Source organism: Podarcis tiliguerta (genome assembly GCF_965153285.1).
Source record: "Podarcis tiliguerta genome assembly, chromosome: 8".
In the NCBI taxonomy this organism is placed as follows: Eukaryota; Metazoa; Chordata; class Lepidosauria; order Squamata; family Lacertidae; genus Podarcis; species Podarcis tiliguerta.
The window spans coordinates 10,158,498-10,172,551 of record NC_139541.1 but is presented as its reverse complement, the minus strand read 5'-3'; the positions used below and the strand labels follow the sequence as shown (position 1 = coordinate 10,172,551).

The 14,054-nt window shown below is 48.3% G+C and overlaps 1 protein-coding gene across 4 annotated transcripts in view; it reads left to right on the top strand.

Moving 5' to 3' along the window:
• The window catches only part of LOC310683602 (uncharacterized protein C1orf167 homolog), a 29,966-nt gene extending 16,416 nt beyond the window's left edge, over positions 1–13,550 (top strand). For 3 of the 4 annotated variants that reach the window (XM_083453726.1, XM_083453724.1, XM_083453727.1), the window contains exons 9-16: positions 1,092–1,273; positions 2,789–2,945; positions 3,446–3,659; positions 5,696–5,973; positions 6,789–7,041; positions 9,442–9,550; positions 11,133–11,364; positions 13,173–13,549. In XM_083453726.1, the coding sequence (XP_083309852.1) occupies positions 1,092–1,273; positions 2,789–2,945; positions 3,446–3,659; positions 5,696–5,973; positions 6,789–7,041; positions 9,442–9,550; positions 11,133–11,364; positions 13,173–13,341 (1,594 nt within the window). In that variant the 3' untranslated portion in view covers positions 13,342–13,549. Of the gene's footprint in view, positions 1–1,091; positions 1,274–2,788; positions 2,946–3,445; positions 3,660–5,695; positions 5,974–6,788; positions 7,042–9,441; positions 9,551–11,132; positions 11,365–13,172 lie in introns of all 4 variants that reach the window. The other variant, XM_083453725.1, reaches the window with a different exon arrangement.
• The last annotated feature ends 504 nt before the right edge of the window (positions 13,551–14,054 follow it).

Here is a 14,054-nt window from a genome sequence, read left to right as displayed (position 1 = left end):
TTGGACACAATGCAGAGGTAAAAGATTTTGGATTATCATAAAAAATGCAGGAGGAAATGATTGACAATAGGACCCACAAGGGGGAGGAGTCCAGGAGATTCTATGGAATCTTGTTTTATGTTTGTATGTTGGATAAAAGGTAAAGGGACCCCTGACCATCAGGTCCAGTCGTGGCCGACTCTGGGGTTGTGGCGTTCATCTCGCTTTATTGGCCGAGGGAGCCGGCATACAGCTTCCGGGTCATGTGGCCAGCATGACTAAGCCGCTTCTGGCGAACCAGAGCAGCGCACGGAAACGCCATTAACCTTCACGCCGGAGTGGTACCTATTTATCTACTTGCACTTTGACGTGCTTTTGAACTACTAGGTTGGCAGGAGCAGGGACCAAGCAACGGGAGCTCACCCCGTCGCGGGGATTCGAACCACCGACCTTCTGATCGGCAAGCCCTAGGCTCTGTGGTTTAACCTACTGCGCCACCCGCGTCCCTAACAAAATATTAAAATACTGCAATACACCAAATCTTAAAAGCTTCCCTAAACAGGGCTGCCTTCAGATGTCTTCTAAAAGTCTGGTAGTTGTTGTTCTCTTTGACATCTGGTGGGAGGGTGTTCCACAGGGCGGGTGCCACTACCGAGAAGGCCCTCTGCCTGGTTCCCTGTAACTTTGCTTCTCCCAGTGAGGGAACCGCCAGAAGGCCCTCAGTGCTGGACCTCAGCGTCCGGGCTGAACGATGGGGGTGGAGACGCTCCTTCAGATACACTGGACCGAGGCCGTTTAGGGCTTTAAAGATCAGCACCGACACTTTGAATTGTGCTCGGAAACGTACTGGGAGCCAAGGTGGGTCACTATTGGCATTCCACGATGCTGCTCTGCGACCTTCACAACAAGGCTGCAGAGCGGTGGCTGTCCCAGAAGGCCACTTGCCTTTGAATTCCCCTTCGCCCACCTCCCCTGTCGGAAACAGGTCAGTGGGAAGAATCACAAGTGGGCAGAGTTGCCGCTGTGGGCAGCAGGAGGCTGGGCCATGACGGCCTGATCCTGCTGCCAGCCTCTTCCTAAGCCATTCTGTTCCTTTCCCCACCCCCCTCAAGCTGTTTCCAGGCCTGGAAGTCTGTCACCGACCGGGAGGCGCTGTGCAGCCACAGCAGGGAACGCCTGAGACTTGAATCCTTGAGGGTGCATTTCCATCAATGGGCCCTGATGTTGCAAGTCCGGGAAAAGGCCAGGAAGACTCTGCTGGAGCTGTGGGACTTGAAGCGGAGGAGAGCCCACGGTGAGAACCATATCAAAGTCAGGGCATTGGGTCCAACTTGCTTGGGGTTGCCTGCACTGACTGTCAGCATCTCTTTGGGGTTTCAGAGAGACGCCTCTCTTCCTGAGCCACAGCCTCCCCCTAAAAAATGAACTGAGATTCTAGTCCTCATGGTTTTGAATAAAGGGCTGGCTTTCATTAGGAAAGCTACAAGGAAAGGTCCTTGTTCCATCTAGCCAAGTGTTGTCCACACTGGCTGGCAGCAGCTCCCCAGGGTTTCCAGATTTCCCTGGAGATGTCGGGATTTGTACCTGCAACCTTCTGCATGCAAAGCAGGTGCTCTACCACTGAGCTGCTCCCTGTGAGCCTCATCATTTGTGTAATAATAATAATAATAATTTATTATTTATACCCCGCCCATCTGACTGAGTTTCGCCAGCCACTCTGGGCAGCTCCCAATCAAGTATTAAAAACAATACAATATTAATTATTAAAAACTTCCCTAAATAGGGCTGCCTTCAGATGTCTTTTAAAGATAGGATAGCTGCTTATTTCCTTCACATATGAAAGGGAGGGCGTTCCACAGGGCGGGCGCCACTACCGAGAAGGCCCTCTGTCTGGTTCCCTGTAACCTCACTTCTCGCAATGAGGGAACTGCCAGAAGGCCTTCGGTGCTGAATCTCAGTGTCCGGGCTGAACGATGAGGGTGGAGACGCTCCTTCAGGTATACAGGACCAAGGCCATTTAGGGCTTTAAAGGTCAGCACCAACACTTTGAAATGTGCTCGGAAACATACTGGGAGCCAATGCAGATCTCTCAGGACCGGAGTTATGTGGTCCTGGAGGCCACTCCCAGTCACCAGTCTAGCTGCCGCATTCTGGATTAATTGCAGTTTCCGGATCACCTTCAAAGGTAGCCCCACGTAGAGCGCATTGCAGTAGTCCAAGCAGGAGATAACTAGAGCATTCACCACTCTGGTGAGACAGTCTGCAGGCAGGTAGGATCTCAGCCTGCGTACAAGATGGAGCTGGTAGACAGCCGCCCTGGACACAGAATTAACCTGTGCCTTCATGGACAGCTGTGAGTCCAAAATGACTCCCAGGCTGCGCACCTGGTCCTTCAGGGGCACAGTTACCTTGTCAGGATTCAACCTCAATCTGTTAGCCGCCATCCATCCTCCAACCTGCTCCAGGCACTCACATAGGACCTTCACCGCCTTCACTGGTTCTGATTTAAAAGAGAGGTAGAGTGTACAGTCATACCTCGGGTTACAGATGCTTCAGGTTGCGCGTATTCGGGTTGTGCACCGCGCCAAACCCCGAAATACTGGAACGGGTTACTTCCGGGTTTCGGCGCAGAAGCACTGAATCACATTTTGTGCATGCGCAGAAGCGCAACCCGTGCGTGCGCAGATGCGGTGCTGCGTGTTGAGGACGTGCCTCCCGCACAGATCGTGTTCACAACCTGAGCGTCCACTGTACTCAAAATTCCTTCTAAATGTTTATTTTTTTTCTCTCCCTCCCGCACTTAAATAAGCAGAGAACATGGATGCCGCTGAAAAGCTTCCTTCAGCCCAAGCGAAGTGGTCCCAAAAGAGTGGCGCCGATGCGCTGGACGACTTCTGCCGCGCATTGACGTTGCAGCAGGCGTTCCGGACTTGGGAACTGAGGTGGCGGGAATCCCAGCGGGCGACGTAAGCACTCAGACCCTGGCCCAAGAGCAAAGAAATCGGGGGTAGCGGGCACAGAGAGGTCTTTCTGTATCCAAACCGCAGCTTTCATGTTTCGTCGTTGTTTTGAAAAAGCAAGCTTCTAGTCCTCATTGATAGAGGGCGAAATTTTGGAAGCCAGAGAGAAGTGGCTGAATCCGGCTTCCGAGGGACTGGTTTCCCCCTCCCACGTCTAGCCGTATGGGAAGTTGCAGGATTCTGGCTGCAGAATTTTTTTGTTTACTTTTTCTTTCTGGAGCAGGCAAAAGGCCCTGGCAGGATCTTCCTCCTTCTTATACCAGTTATTTTGGGGACATATTGTGCTCTGGCGGCGTGGCGGCAGCAGGAGGCCCCATTAGCTGAAGTGGTGCTTCAGGTTAAGAACAGTTTCAGGTTAAGTACAGACCTCTGGAACAAATTAAATACTTAACCTGAGGTACCACTGTACTTTTCTCTGAAAGCTCACAAAGGTCTTTCCCTTACAGCGCTTTCCGTCGAGTCTCGGAAAGGCGGCAGCTGAGAGAAGCTCTTGGGCTCTGGCGCCTGAAGACCCTCTGCCCGCATCCTCTTGGACTCAGCCCTGGGGACCTCTCTGAGGACCTTCTCCTTGCGTCGCCGGATTCCGAGGAGTCTTCCCTGTCCTCTGGTTTCCATAGCAACGTGCCTGCCCCGCCTCTCTCTAGCGGTTCGCTGGACAAGGTGAGGACAACTCGCTGACAGGCTTCCCTCTGACCCCGGGGCCAATGCTTTGGTGCATAGGTGGGAGAGGAACAAGCAGGGGCAGCAGATAGATAGATATACACACATCTACCCACACACGATTGATTGATTGATTGATTGATTGATTGATCGATTGAATTTATATACTGCACTAAACCGGGAGGTCTCAGGGCGGTTCACAGAAAAGATGACAACATGTAAAATAAAAACAATAACAATCACCCAATAACTGTCAGGAGCTTTGCCTACACTCGAGTAGGACCCTAGTAGAGACACATACTCGACTGGCATGTTCCCTCCCTCCTGGTCGTTTGCTCGGGAGCTTCAAAAGCTTTCTTCTGCCCGAACATCACAGCGACTGATGCCAACAGACATCGGCACACTTAGGGATCCGCAGAGTTTGCGCATCATGTGTGACAGGCCTCAGCATTTTGGCTAATCTACTTTATTTACTTATAAACACACATGGAGCACTGCAACATGGCTCCCTCTCTCTCTAGGATCAGACAGCAAAGAGAAAGGACAATAGTCCCACTTCACGGAACACAGTAACACAAACATCCTGTCCTCGTCACTTCCCGCTCTGTGGAGTCAAAACATATAGACAAGAATCCCATGACTGCAATCATGGAGCAGGAATTCTAACAATAATACACACACCCTCCCAAAAAAGAGCCGCATTTTAAAAGAGTATAGGATGTCGATCAAGTTGACCAAAGGCCTGGTTAAAAAGGAACGTTTTTGCCTGGCACCTAAAGTTGAGTAATGAAGGCGCCAGGTGAACTTCCCTGGGGAGAGCATTCCACAGACGGGGAGCCACTGCAGAGAAGGCCCCGTTCTTGTGTTGCCACCTTGTGTTGCTCTCGAGGAGGAGGCACATGAAGGACGGCCTCAAAAGATGATCTCAGGGTCCGGGTAGGTTCATATGGGAAGAGGTGGTACTTGAGGTATTGCAGTATCTACATAGATAGATAGATAGATAGATAGATAGATAGTTCTTGGCATCCGTCTTTCTTGAGATGCAATTGTGTGTGTCAAACCAGCGTACAGCTTCTGGGTCATGCGGCCAGCATGACTAAACCGCTTCTGGCGAACCAGAGCAGCACACGGAAACTCCGTTTACCTTCCCGCCAGAGCGGTATCTATTTATCTACTTGCACTTTGACGTGCTTTCGAACTGCTAGGTTGGCAGGGACCGAGCAACGGGAGCTCACCCCGTCGCGGGGATTCGAACCGCCGACCTTCCAATCGGCAAGTCCTAGGCTCTGCGGTTTAGACCACAACACCACCCACGTCCCTTTTCATATAATAAATCCCTGCATATTTTACTTAAACTATACCATTCAGTATTCCATTATTACATCTTTACGTTGGACCTAGGATCAGTCCCCCCCCCCCCGCTCCATATCTACTATAGTGTAGACCGATTGACATGACTGAACCTATGTTAGTCATGTCCATTAACTTCAGTTCATTCAAAGTGCTGGTGTTGACCTTTAAAGCCCTAAACGACCTCGATCCTGTATACCTGAAGGAGCGTCTCCACCCCCATCGTTCAGCCCAGACACTGAGATCCAGCGCCGAGGGCCTTCTGGCGGTTCCCTCCCTGCGAGAAGTGAGGTTACAGGGAACCAGACAGAGGGCCTTCTCGGTGGTGGCACCCACCCTGTGGAATGCCCTCCCACCAGATGTGAAGGAAATAAGCAGCTATCCTATCTTTAAAAGACATCTGAAGGCAGCCCTGTTTAGGGAAGTTTTTAATATTTAATGCTGTATTGTTTTTAACACTTGATTGGGAGCTGCCCAGAGTGGCTGGGGAAACTCAGCCAGATGGGCAGGATATAAATAATATATTATTATTATTATTATTATTATTATTATTATTATTATTATTATTCAGTGGGTCTCTTCCAGGTAGGAGTAGCAGTAGAGACTCACTCTCTCTGTATATAATCTTAAATAAACAAGCATTTAGAAGCACAAAATTAATACTGTCATTTCATGACTGGGAATAGGAACGCAGCTCGGAGGAAAGTAGCCTGGCTAGCATCTCCTCGTCGTTGACGATTGAAGACTCGGGGCACCTTCCTCCTCACGGTTCTCCATTTCCAAGCCATTTCCCCAGTGAGTCGCAAGATCTCGGTGCCGCAGATCTCCTCATACAAGCGCCCTTCCCTCTGGGTTATGGCCAGAATCGGAGGCAGCTGCTGGCGAAATGCTTTGCGGTTTGGTCAGCCAGGACTGTGCAGAACCTGAAGGCAGAGCGACACCGCAAGCGGGCTCTCCTCTCCAGGTAAGAGTCTTGGGCAGGAGTCAGCAACCTAAGCTGCCCATGGGGATCGTTTAACCGGCCCACGAACCGAGCTGCCTGCTTGGCTAGTCTTAATGTATAGATTTTGCATGCAACCGCAGAAATCACCTTTAATGAGCTGAATCCTTGCTTTGAGCAAGCAGGGATTCCGTGGAAGGCATTCAGGCTGAGACTCGGTATAAAATACATAAATTTGTGTTTGTTTAGAGAAGTACAGTCGTACCTTGGATGCCAAACGCCCAGCCAATCGGAAGCCGCGCCTTGGTTGCTGAACGTTTTGGAAGTGGAATGGACTTCCGGAATGGATTCCGTTCGACTTCCGAGATACCACTGTACATTGTTTATGGGGAAAAGTTCTATAGTCCTAGCTGTCCAGTTGGAGAAACCAAGAAACCACCCAGAAGTACATTGAGGTTCCAGAGGAAGGGTGAGAGGGGAGGAAGAAATTTAAAAAGGGAACGACGTAAAATGTATCAGTCAAAACATCAAAGGAATAGAGAGTAGTCAGCATAGTTGTTGAAGGTACAGGGATAGTCTGAGAATCTGGAGGTCTCTCACTCTATCTGCTTAAGCCCCATGCAAACCCCTGAGCTGCACCTAAACTTCCAACAACATTAGGGAACATTGCTTTGTATTTAAAAATGGGCAAAATTGCAAAAAATGCATCTGTAAGGAGAAATTTACACTCGGTTGCTGATGGCCTGTTTAAATTACAAGTGTGGATAGTTAAGATCAGGAAGATGACTAATGGAAATGGATAGGTTCTTTCATTCCTTTTTCTATATGAAATTCACCAGGGCTTTCACTTCCTGGTCCGCGGCAGCTGCCCACTTTTCTACGTGGCGCACGACTCTAGCGTTCTTGGAGAGGGCCAGGGGGCAGCATCTTCTGGCGTCCTCCTTCGGGAGGTGGAAGGCGGAGTTCCTGAGAGCTGAGCGGCGACGGAAAGACGAACACCTACGGTGGAGACTGGCGGGGTACGGGGCGATGTGGCGATGGAGGAAAGCCATCAGGGGGTCCCGGGCTCTGCGTTTTAGCTCCGTCAGTCAGGTGAGCTGGGGTTGATGGGGGGGTTCCGCAGGTGGCTGGTATCTGGGGTCCCAGAGCTTGAACAAAATCATAAGAGGAGCCTGTTGGATGAGGCCCATCTCGCCCAGCATCCTCTTCCTACTTATGGGAATAATAATAATAATAATAATAATAATAATACAGTGGTACCTCGGGGTACGGGATGCGGGTGGCGCTGTGGGTAAAACCTCAGGCGGTTCGAATCCCCGCGGCGGGGTGAGCTCCTGTCTTTCGGTCCCAGCTCCTGCCCACATAGCAGTTCAAAAGCACCTCCGGGTGCAAGTAGATAAATAGGGACCGCTTACTAGCGGGAAGGTAAACGGTGTTTCCGTGTGCGGCTCTGGCTCGCCAGAGCAGCGATGTCACGCTGGCCACGTGACCCGGAAGTGTCTCCGGACAGCGCTGGCCCCCGGCTTCTTAAGTGAGATGGGCACACAACCCTAGAGTCGGACACGACTGGCCCGTACGGGCAGGGGTACCTTTACCTTTACCTCAGGTTACATACACTTCAGGTTACATACGCTTCAGGTTACAGACTCCGCTAACCCAGAAATAGTACCTCAGGTTAAGAACTTTGCTTCAGGATGAGAACAGACATCGTGCGGCAGCAGTGGGAGGCCCCATTAGCTAAAGTGGTACCTTAGGTTAAGAACGGTTTCAGGTTAAGAACGGACCTCCAGAACGAATTAACTTCTTAACCTGAGGTACCACTGGATACCTCAGGGGGTATATTATTTATGCCCCCTCACTGGGGTATATTATTTATACCCCACACATCTGACTGGGTTTCCCCAGCCACTCTGGGCAGCTCCCAACAGAATACTAAAAACACAATAAAAGATCAGATATTAAAAACGTCCCTAAATAGGGCTGCCTTCAGATGTCTTCTAAAAGTCGGGTAGTTGTTTATTTCCTTGACATCTGACGGGAGGGCGTTCCACAGTGCGGGCACCACCACCGAGAAGTCCCTCTGCCTGGTTCCCTGTAGCTTTGCTTCTCGCAATGAGGGAACCGCCAGAAGGCCTTCGGCGCTGGACCTCGGCGTCCGGGCAGAACGATGGGGGTGGAGACGCTCCTTCAGGTATACTGGGCCGAGGCCGTTTAGGGCTTTAAAGGTCAACACCAACACTTTGATTTGTGCTCGGAAACGTACGGGGAGCCAATGTAGGTCTTTCAAGACCGGTGTTATATGGTCTCAGGGTGGATAAAAATCAATGATTTTTTAAAAATAAAATAAAAAAATCGGAGTTTTTAAAATTTTAATGGGATTTTTAAAATAAATGCTTTTGGAGGAAAAATCTTTCTAGTTTTCTATTTAAGTTACATTAAAGTTTATCATGTCTGCTAAAACTCAGTTGAAGTTTTTTTATTTAAAGAAACCGTTTAACCACATCAGTTAACAAACATGGATACATATGCTATAATGTTATTGTTTTAGTTAAATAAATTGTTTAAGTTGTTACAGTGGTACCTCGCAAGATGAAATTAATTCGTTCTGCGAGTTTTTTCGTTCTACGAGTTTTTTCGTCTTGCGAAGCACCACTGTGTATTGACGGTTTCCCATAGGAATGCATTGGCGGTATAAAAAAAATGGCGCAGGACGTTTCGTCTTGCGAAGCAAGCCCGTAGGGAAATCCGTCTTGCGAAGCAACTCAGAAAACGAAAAACTCTTTCGTCTTGCAAGTTTTTCGTCTTCCGAGGCATTCGTCTTGTGGGGTAGCACTGTATTAAGGAAATGATTATTTTTCTCCTTCTAACACAGTACAGCAGAAAAGTTGTCCAAATATAAACAGTTAACTTATTAAACCTCACAAGAATTTCATAATTATCCGTCTTATGTATTTCTAATAGTATAACCAAATCAGTAATTTTTGATATAACTGTAAAAGCTACTCTGAAAATTTACTCTTCCAAAAACGAAACCTTCATCTGGTTGTAAATATTAAGATTATACCAGCAAGAAAGAGTCTTTCTGTAAAAAAATGATTTAGATCAAATCTTACCGACTAGTGATTTAAATCATGATTTAAATCGATATGATTTACCATATTTTTTGCTCTATAAGACTCACTTTTCCCCTCCTAAAAAGTAAGGGGAAATGTGTGTGCGTCTTATGGAATGAATGCAGGTTGCACAGCTATCCCAGAAGCCAGAACAGCAAGAGGGATCACTGCTTTCACTGCACAGCGATCCCTCTTGCTGTTCTGGCTTCTGAGATTCAGAATAATTTTTTTCTTGTTTTCCTCCTCCAAAAACTAGGTGCGTCTTGTGGTCTGGTGTGTCTTATAGAGTGAAAAATACGGTAAATCAAATCCACCCTGATCCTAACCCTGTTTTCTTGGAAGGAGAACAAGTTTGGCTATATCCCTTCCTTCTTTCCAGGCCAGCAGCTACTGGACGAGAGCGGCCACCTTCCGCCATTGCGTCCGGCGGCAAAGCGGCTTCATAGGAGCCCGGAAATTCCTGAAAGCACCCCTTCTTTGGCCAAGCAGTAAGGAACTCCCCCTGTCTGTTGTTTTCTTGGGGAATTTGCAGGTGCCCAGAAAGTTTTTTTTGTCGCTGGGGCAATGCCAAATGCGGCCCTTTGGGCCCCTCTCGGACTTTCCCAGCCTACCCCCCTTTGCGCCCTTCCTTGAGGTTTTTTTGCTCGCCCGGAAATGGGTCTTTAAATTTTGGGCCTGCCTCCTACCTGCCCGGATGGAGAACAGGGAAAGGAGAGCATGCGAGTCTCTGTGGAAACTAGCATGCCGTGGAAAATTAAAAATTGGCATTTCCTGCTCTGCCTGCTTTTGCTGCTCATCCAAGCAACTGTGGGCAGGAAATGGGACCCCCGTCCCCAAATTAATGATACAGTGGTGCCTCGCAAGACGAAAAGAATCCGTTCCGCGAGTCTTTTCGCCTTGCGGTTTTTTCGTCTTGCGAAGCAAGCCCATTAGCGGATTAGCGCTATTGGCGCTATTGGCAGTTTAAGGGCTACTAACGGCTTTTTAAGGCTTAAGGGATTAGCGGTTTAGCTGCTAAAAGGCTATTAGCAGCTTAGCGCTTCAGAAAAAGGGGTTGGGGAGCGAAAAAAAACCCTCAAAAATTTTCGTCATTTTCATCTTGCGAAGCAAGCCCATAGGGAAATTCGTCTTGCGAAGCGCCTCTGAAAACGGAAAACCCTTTCGTCTTGCGGGTTTTCCGTCTTGCGAGGCATTCGTCTTGCGGGGCACCACTGTATTGTTATAATTTGGCTATAATTGGGGGTTTTTTGGGGGGGGGGACTTGTTTGCATATTATTAATAATAATAGATATTGTCATAATTTGGCTGTTATTGGGGGGATTTGGGGAAAATAAAAGCTTATTTGTAAAATCATCATGATAATTGATATTGTTAGAATTTGACTATTGGGGGAATTTTGGAAAAATAATAAAAACTTATTTGCAAATAATTGATATTGTTATAAATTGGCTATTATTTGGGGAATTTTGGAAAAATAATTATAACTTTTTGCAATATAATAATTGATATAACAATAGTTGGCTATTATTGGGGGAATTTTAGAAAAATAATAAAAACTTATTTGCAATAAAAGGCGGGGGGGGGGCAAAAGGAAATGTGACCCCCTGGGAGTACTGACATGTAGCACAGTTCGGCGCAGATCAGAGGGAGAGAGTCAGGGCTACACCAGCTAGCTTTCAGTTAGTAGTTTTATTAAGGAGCCAGAACAGGAAACAGTTCTCCAGGCGAACTTCCACAGATGGGGAGCCACTGCAGAGAAGTCCCCGTTCTTGTGTTGCGACCCTCCAGACCTCTCGACGAGGAGGCACACAAAGAAGGGCCTCAGAAGATGATCTCAGGGTCTGGGTAGGTTCATATGGAAAGAGGCGGTACCTTGAGGTATTGCGGTCCTGAGCCGTTTAAAGCTTTATAGCTCAAAACCAGCACTTTGAATTTATGTCAGCAATGAGAAGGGGCAGGGCAGAAAGTGGGCGGGGCATCCTCGCTCCCCGCCCCTCTGTTTCCACCACCCTTTCACCGGCTGAACCCGGCTCATCCATTGTGCATTAACCTGGTTTCTCCTCTTTTAAGGGCGCAGGCGGACGAGCGAAGAGGCTCCTCGGCCAGGCTTAGCCATCCGTTCCAGGCTGACCTCCAGCTCTTTCCGCGTCTGGCTGACGCTCTACAGATGCCAAAGCAAAACCCTGGGGCCACAGCGGGCCCCCATGCATCTGGAGGCAACAGAACAAGGCAGCAGACATGGGTGGAACAAGGAGACGAGGCCCGAAACGACCCCATCCGTGGTGGGCAGGAGGTGGCTTGGGTAAGGCTGTGAGCTGTCAAGTCTGTAGTGTGCACAGAGGCAGTAGAGAGAGAGAGAGACCCTCCGCTGGGTCCATGTAGCCTTGCCAGAGGCGATCAGGAATTTCTGTGCAGGCGAGTAAGCAGGCGGGGGGGAGGAAGGGATTTTGTCGCTCCTCCCCCACCAGCTCCTTTGGTTTCCATCTGATCTGCATCATTATCATCATCATCATCATCATCATAATAATTGGGTAGTGTTCTCGAAACTACCAACATGAGTTTGACCAAACTGCAGGAAGCAGTGGAAGACAGGAGTGCCTGGCGTGCTCTGGTCCAGGGGGTCATGAAGAGTCGGACACGACTAAACAACAACAACAACAACAATAATATTTATACCCTGCTTGTCTGGCTGGGTTTCCCCAGCCACTCTGGGCAGCTTCCAACAAAATATTAAAAATACAATAAAACATCAAACATTAAAAACTTCCCTAAACAGGGCTGCCTTCTAAAAGTCAGATAGTTGTTTATTTCCTTGACAACTGACGGGAGGGCATTCCACAAGGTGGGTGCCACCACCGAGAAGTCCCTCTGCCTGGTTCCCTGTAACCACACTTCTCGTAGTGAGGGAACCGCCAGAAGGCCCTCAGGGCTGGACCTCAGTACCCGGGCAGAAAGATGGGAGTGGAGACGCTCCTTCAGGTATACTGGGCCGAGGCTATTTAGGGCTTTAAAGGTCAGCACCAATACTTTGAATTGTGCTCGGAAACGTACTGGGAGCCAATGTAGGTGGGGAACAGAATGTCTTGCCACTCCTCTGTCGCTACTTGGTAGAAGTCTAGTGGGGAAACATGCCTTCTACGAGGGTAATCGCTTTCGTTTCTGTGCTGGCCTCAGTGGAGAAAGAACTCTAGCAAAGCAGAAAATCGCCTGCCTTGCATACCAAAGGTCACAGGTTTGATCCCTGGCATCTCCCAATCTGAAATTCTTAAGAGCTGCTGCCAGCTGGTGTACACAATACTGGGCCAGATGGACCGGCCCTTGGTTCAGAACCATGAGGACTAGGATCATGGAAATGCAGGCTGCTAGCCTCCCGCTGGTGAGAGGCTGTAGGAAATGGACATTTAAATCTGCAAGGCTGGGTTGATATATGAATTCTGGCACCCTGAAATTCATAGCATGTTGTATGCTGAAAGAAAATTATATGAAAATGATGTTTGACTCCTAGTACGTTAGCAAAAATGTTTAGAAAAGGTACAAATACCTGCTGGAAATGTAAAGGAAAAGAAGGTATCTTTTAGCATATGTGGTGGACGTGTAAGGTAATAAAAGTTTTCTGGGAGATGATATATAATTAAATGAAAGCTTTCTGGGAGATGATATATAATGAAATGGGGGGGGAGCGTTTAAAATTACCTTTGTTAAAAAACCAGAAGCCTTTTTATTAGGAATTGTAGGTCCCGACATCCCAAAAGATCAGAAAAGACTTTTTATGTACGGGGCAATAGCCGCTTGGATGCTACTAGCCCAGAGATGGAAAGACAACAAAGTCCCTACCAGAGAGGGATGGCAAAGTAAGATGATGGACTATGCTGAGATGGCAAAACTGACTGGAAAACTCAGAAACCAAGAGGACAAAAACTTTTAAAAAAGAATGGGGAAAATGTATAAGTTATTTAGGAGACCCCTGCAAGCAGATGGAAACATTTGCAGGATTTTAATCTCACTTGTAATGTAACCATGGATAATATGGATTGATAGAAAATATAGGTTATGGAATAATAATATGCAGTTATAAATGTTGAGAATAAACTGTTTCCCTCTCTGCTGCAGGAGGAAGTATTTGGCACGGTGGAGACACCACGTCCTCCTGCGCCGATTCCAGCACAGAAAGGAGAAGAGGCGCCTGGCGAGGGCATGGGTGGTTTGGAAGGATAGCTGCCAGACAGAGCTGGCAGTGCAAGCTTTGGTGAGTGTGTATGAGAAACTCGAGGCGGGATGAAGTGAATAACCCTGTCGCTTTTGTTCAACCTCCACTCTGTTCTTGGGAAGCGATCTGCAGTAAAAGGAACCTCAGTGGTGTGGCTTGTTTGTTTGTTTTTTAAAAAACCCACTGTTTTTAAGTTTCTAGTCCATAAGGGATATAAGCAGCTTGATAAATCATGGGTGGTGCAGCGGTCAGGATAATGAGCTGGGGTGCTGTCTCCCAGTCCAAATCTCTGCCTCTCCCCCCCCCCCCCTACTGCACAGCAGATCATTCCCCCCCCCCCGCCTTTCTCCAGCTTTCCATCTGTAGAATGGGCGCAGGTAATACTGGTTTGCCTTTGTTGTCATCAATACTTGCTGGGATGATTCAGGTGAGGTGTTTATAAGCACCTGCAGCCTCTTTCTTACGGTGGAAAAGTAATTAGGGCTATTATTTTTTTAGTCACAGGGTTGCGTTCAGATGGGCTGATTATTCTTTTCGTGGGAAGGTTATACAACGTCTGCTGTCTGCTGAGCAGTCATTGCAGCTTATGTGCTGGGAGTTTACAACAGTGTTAGAAACTCAGATATGCAGTGGTACCTCAGGTTACATACGCTTCAGGTTACAGACTCCGCTAACCCAGAAATAGTGCTTCAGGTTAAGAACTTTGCTTCAGGATGAGAACAGAAATCGTGCTCCGGCGGCGCGGCAGCAGCAAGAGGCCCCATTAGCTAAAGTGGTGCTTCAGG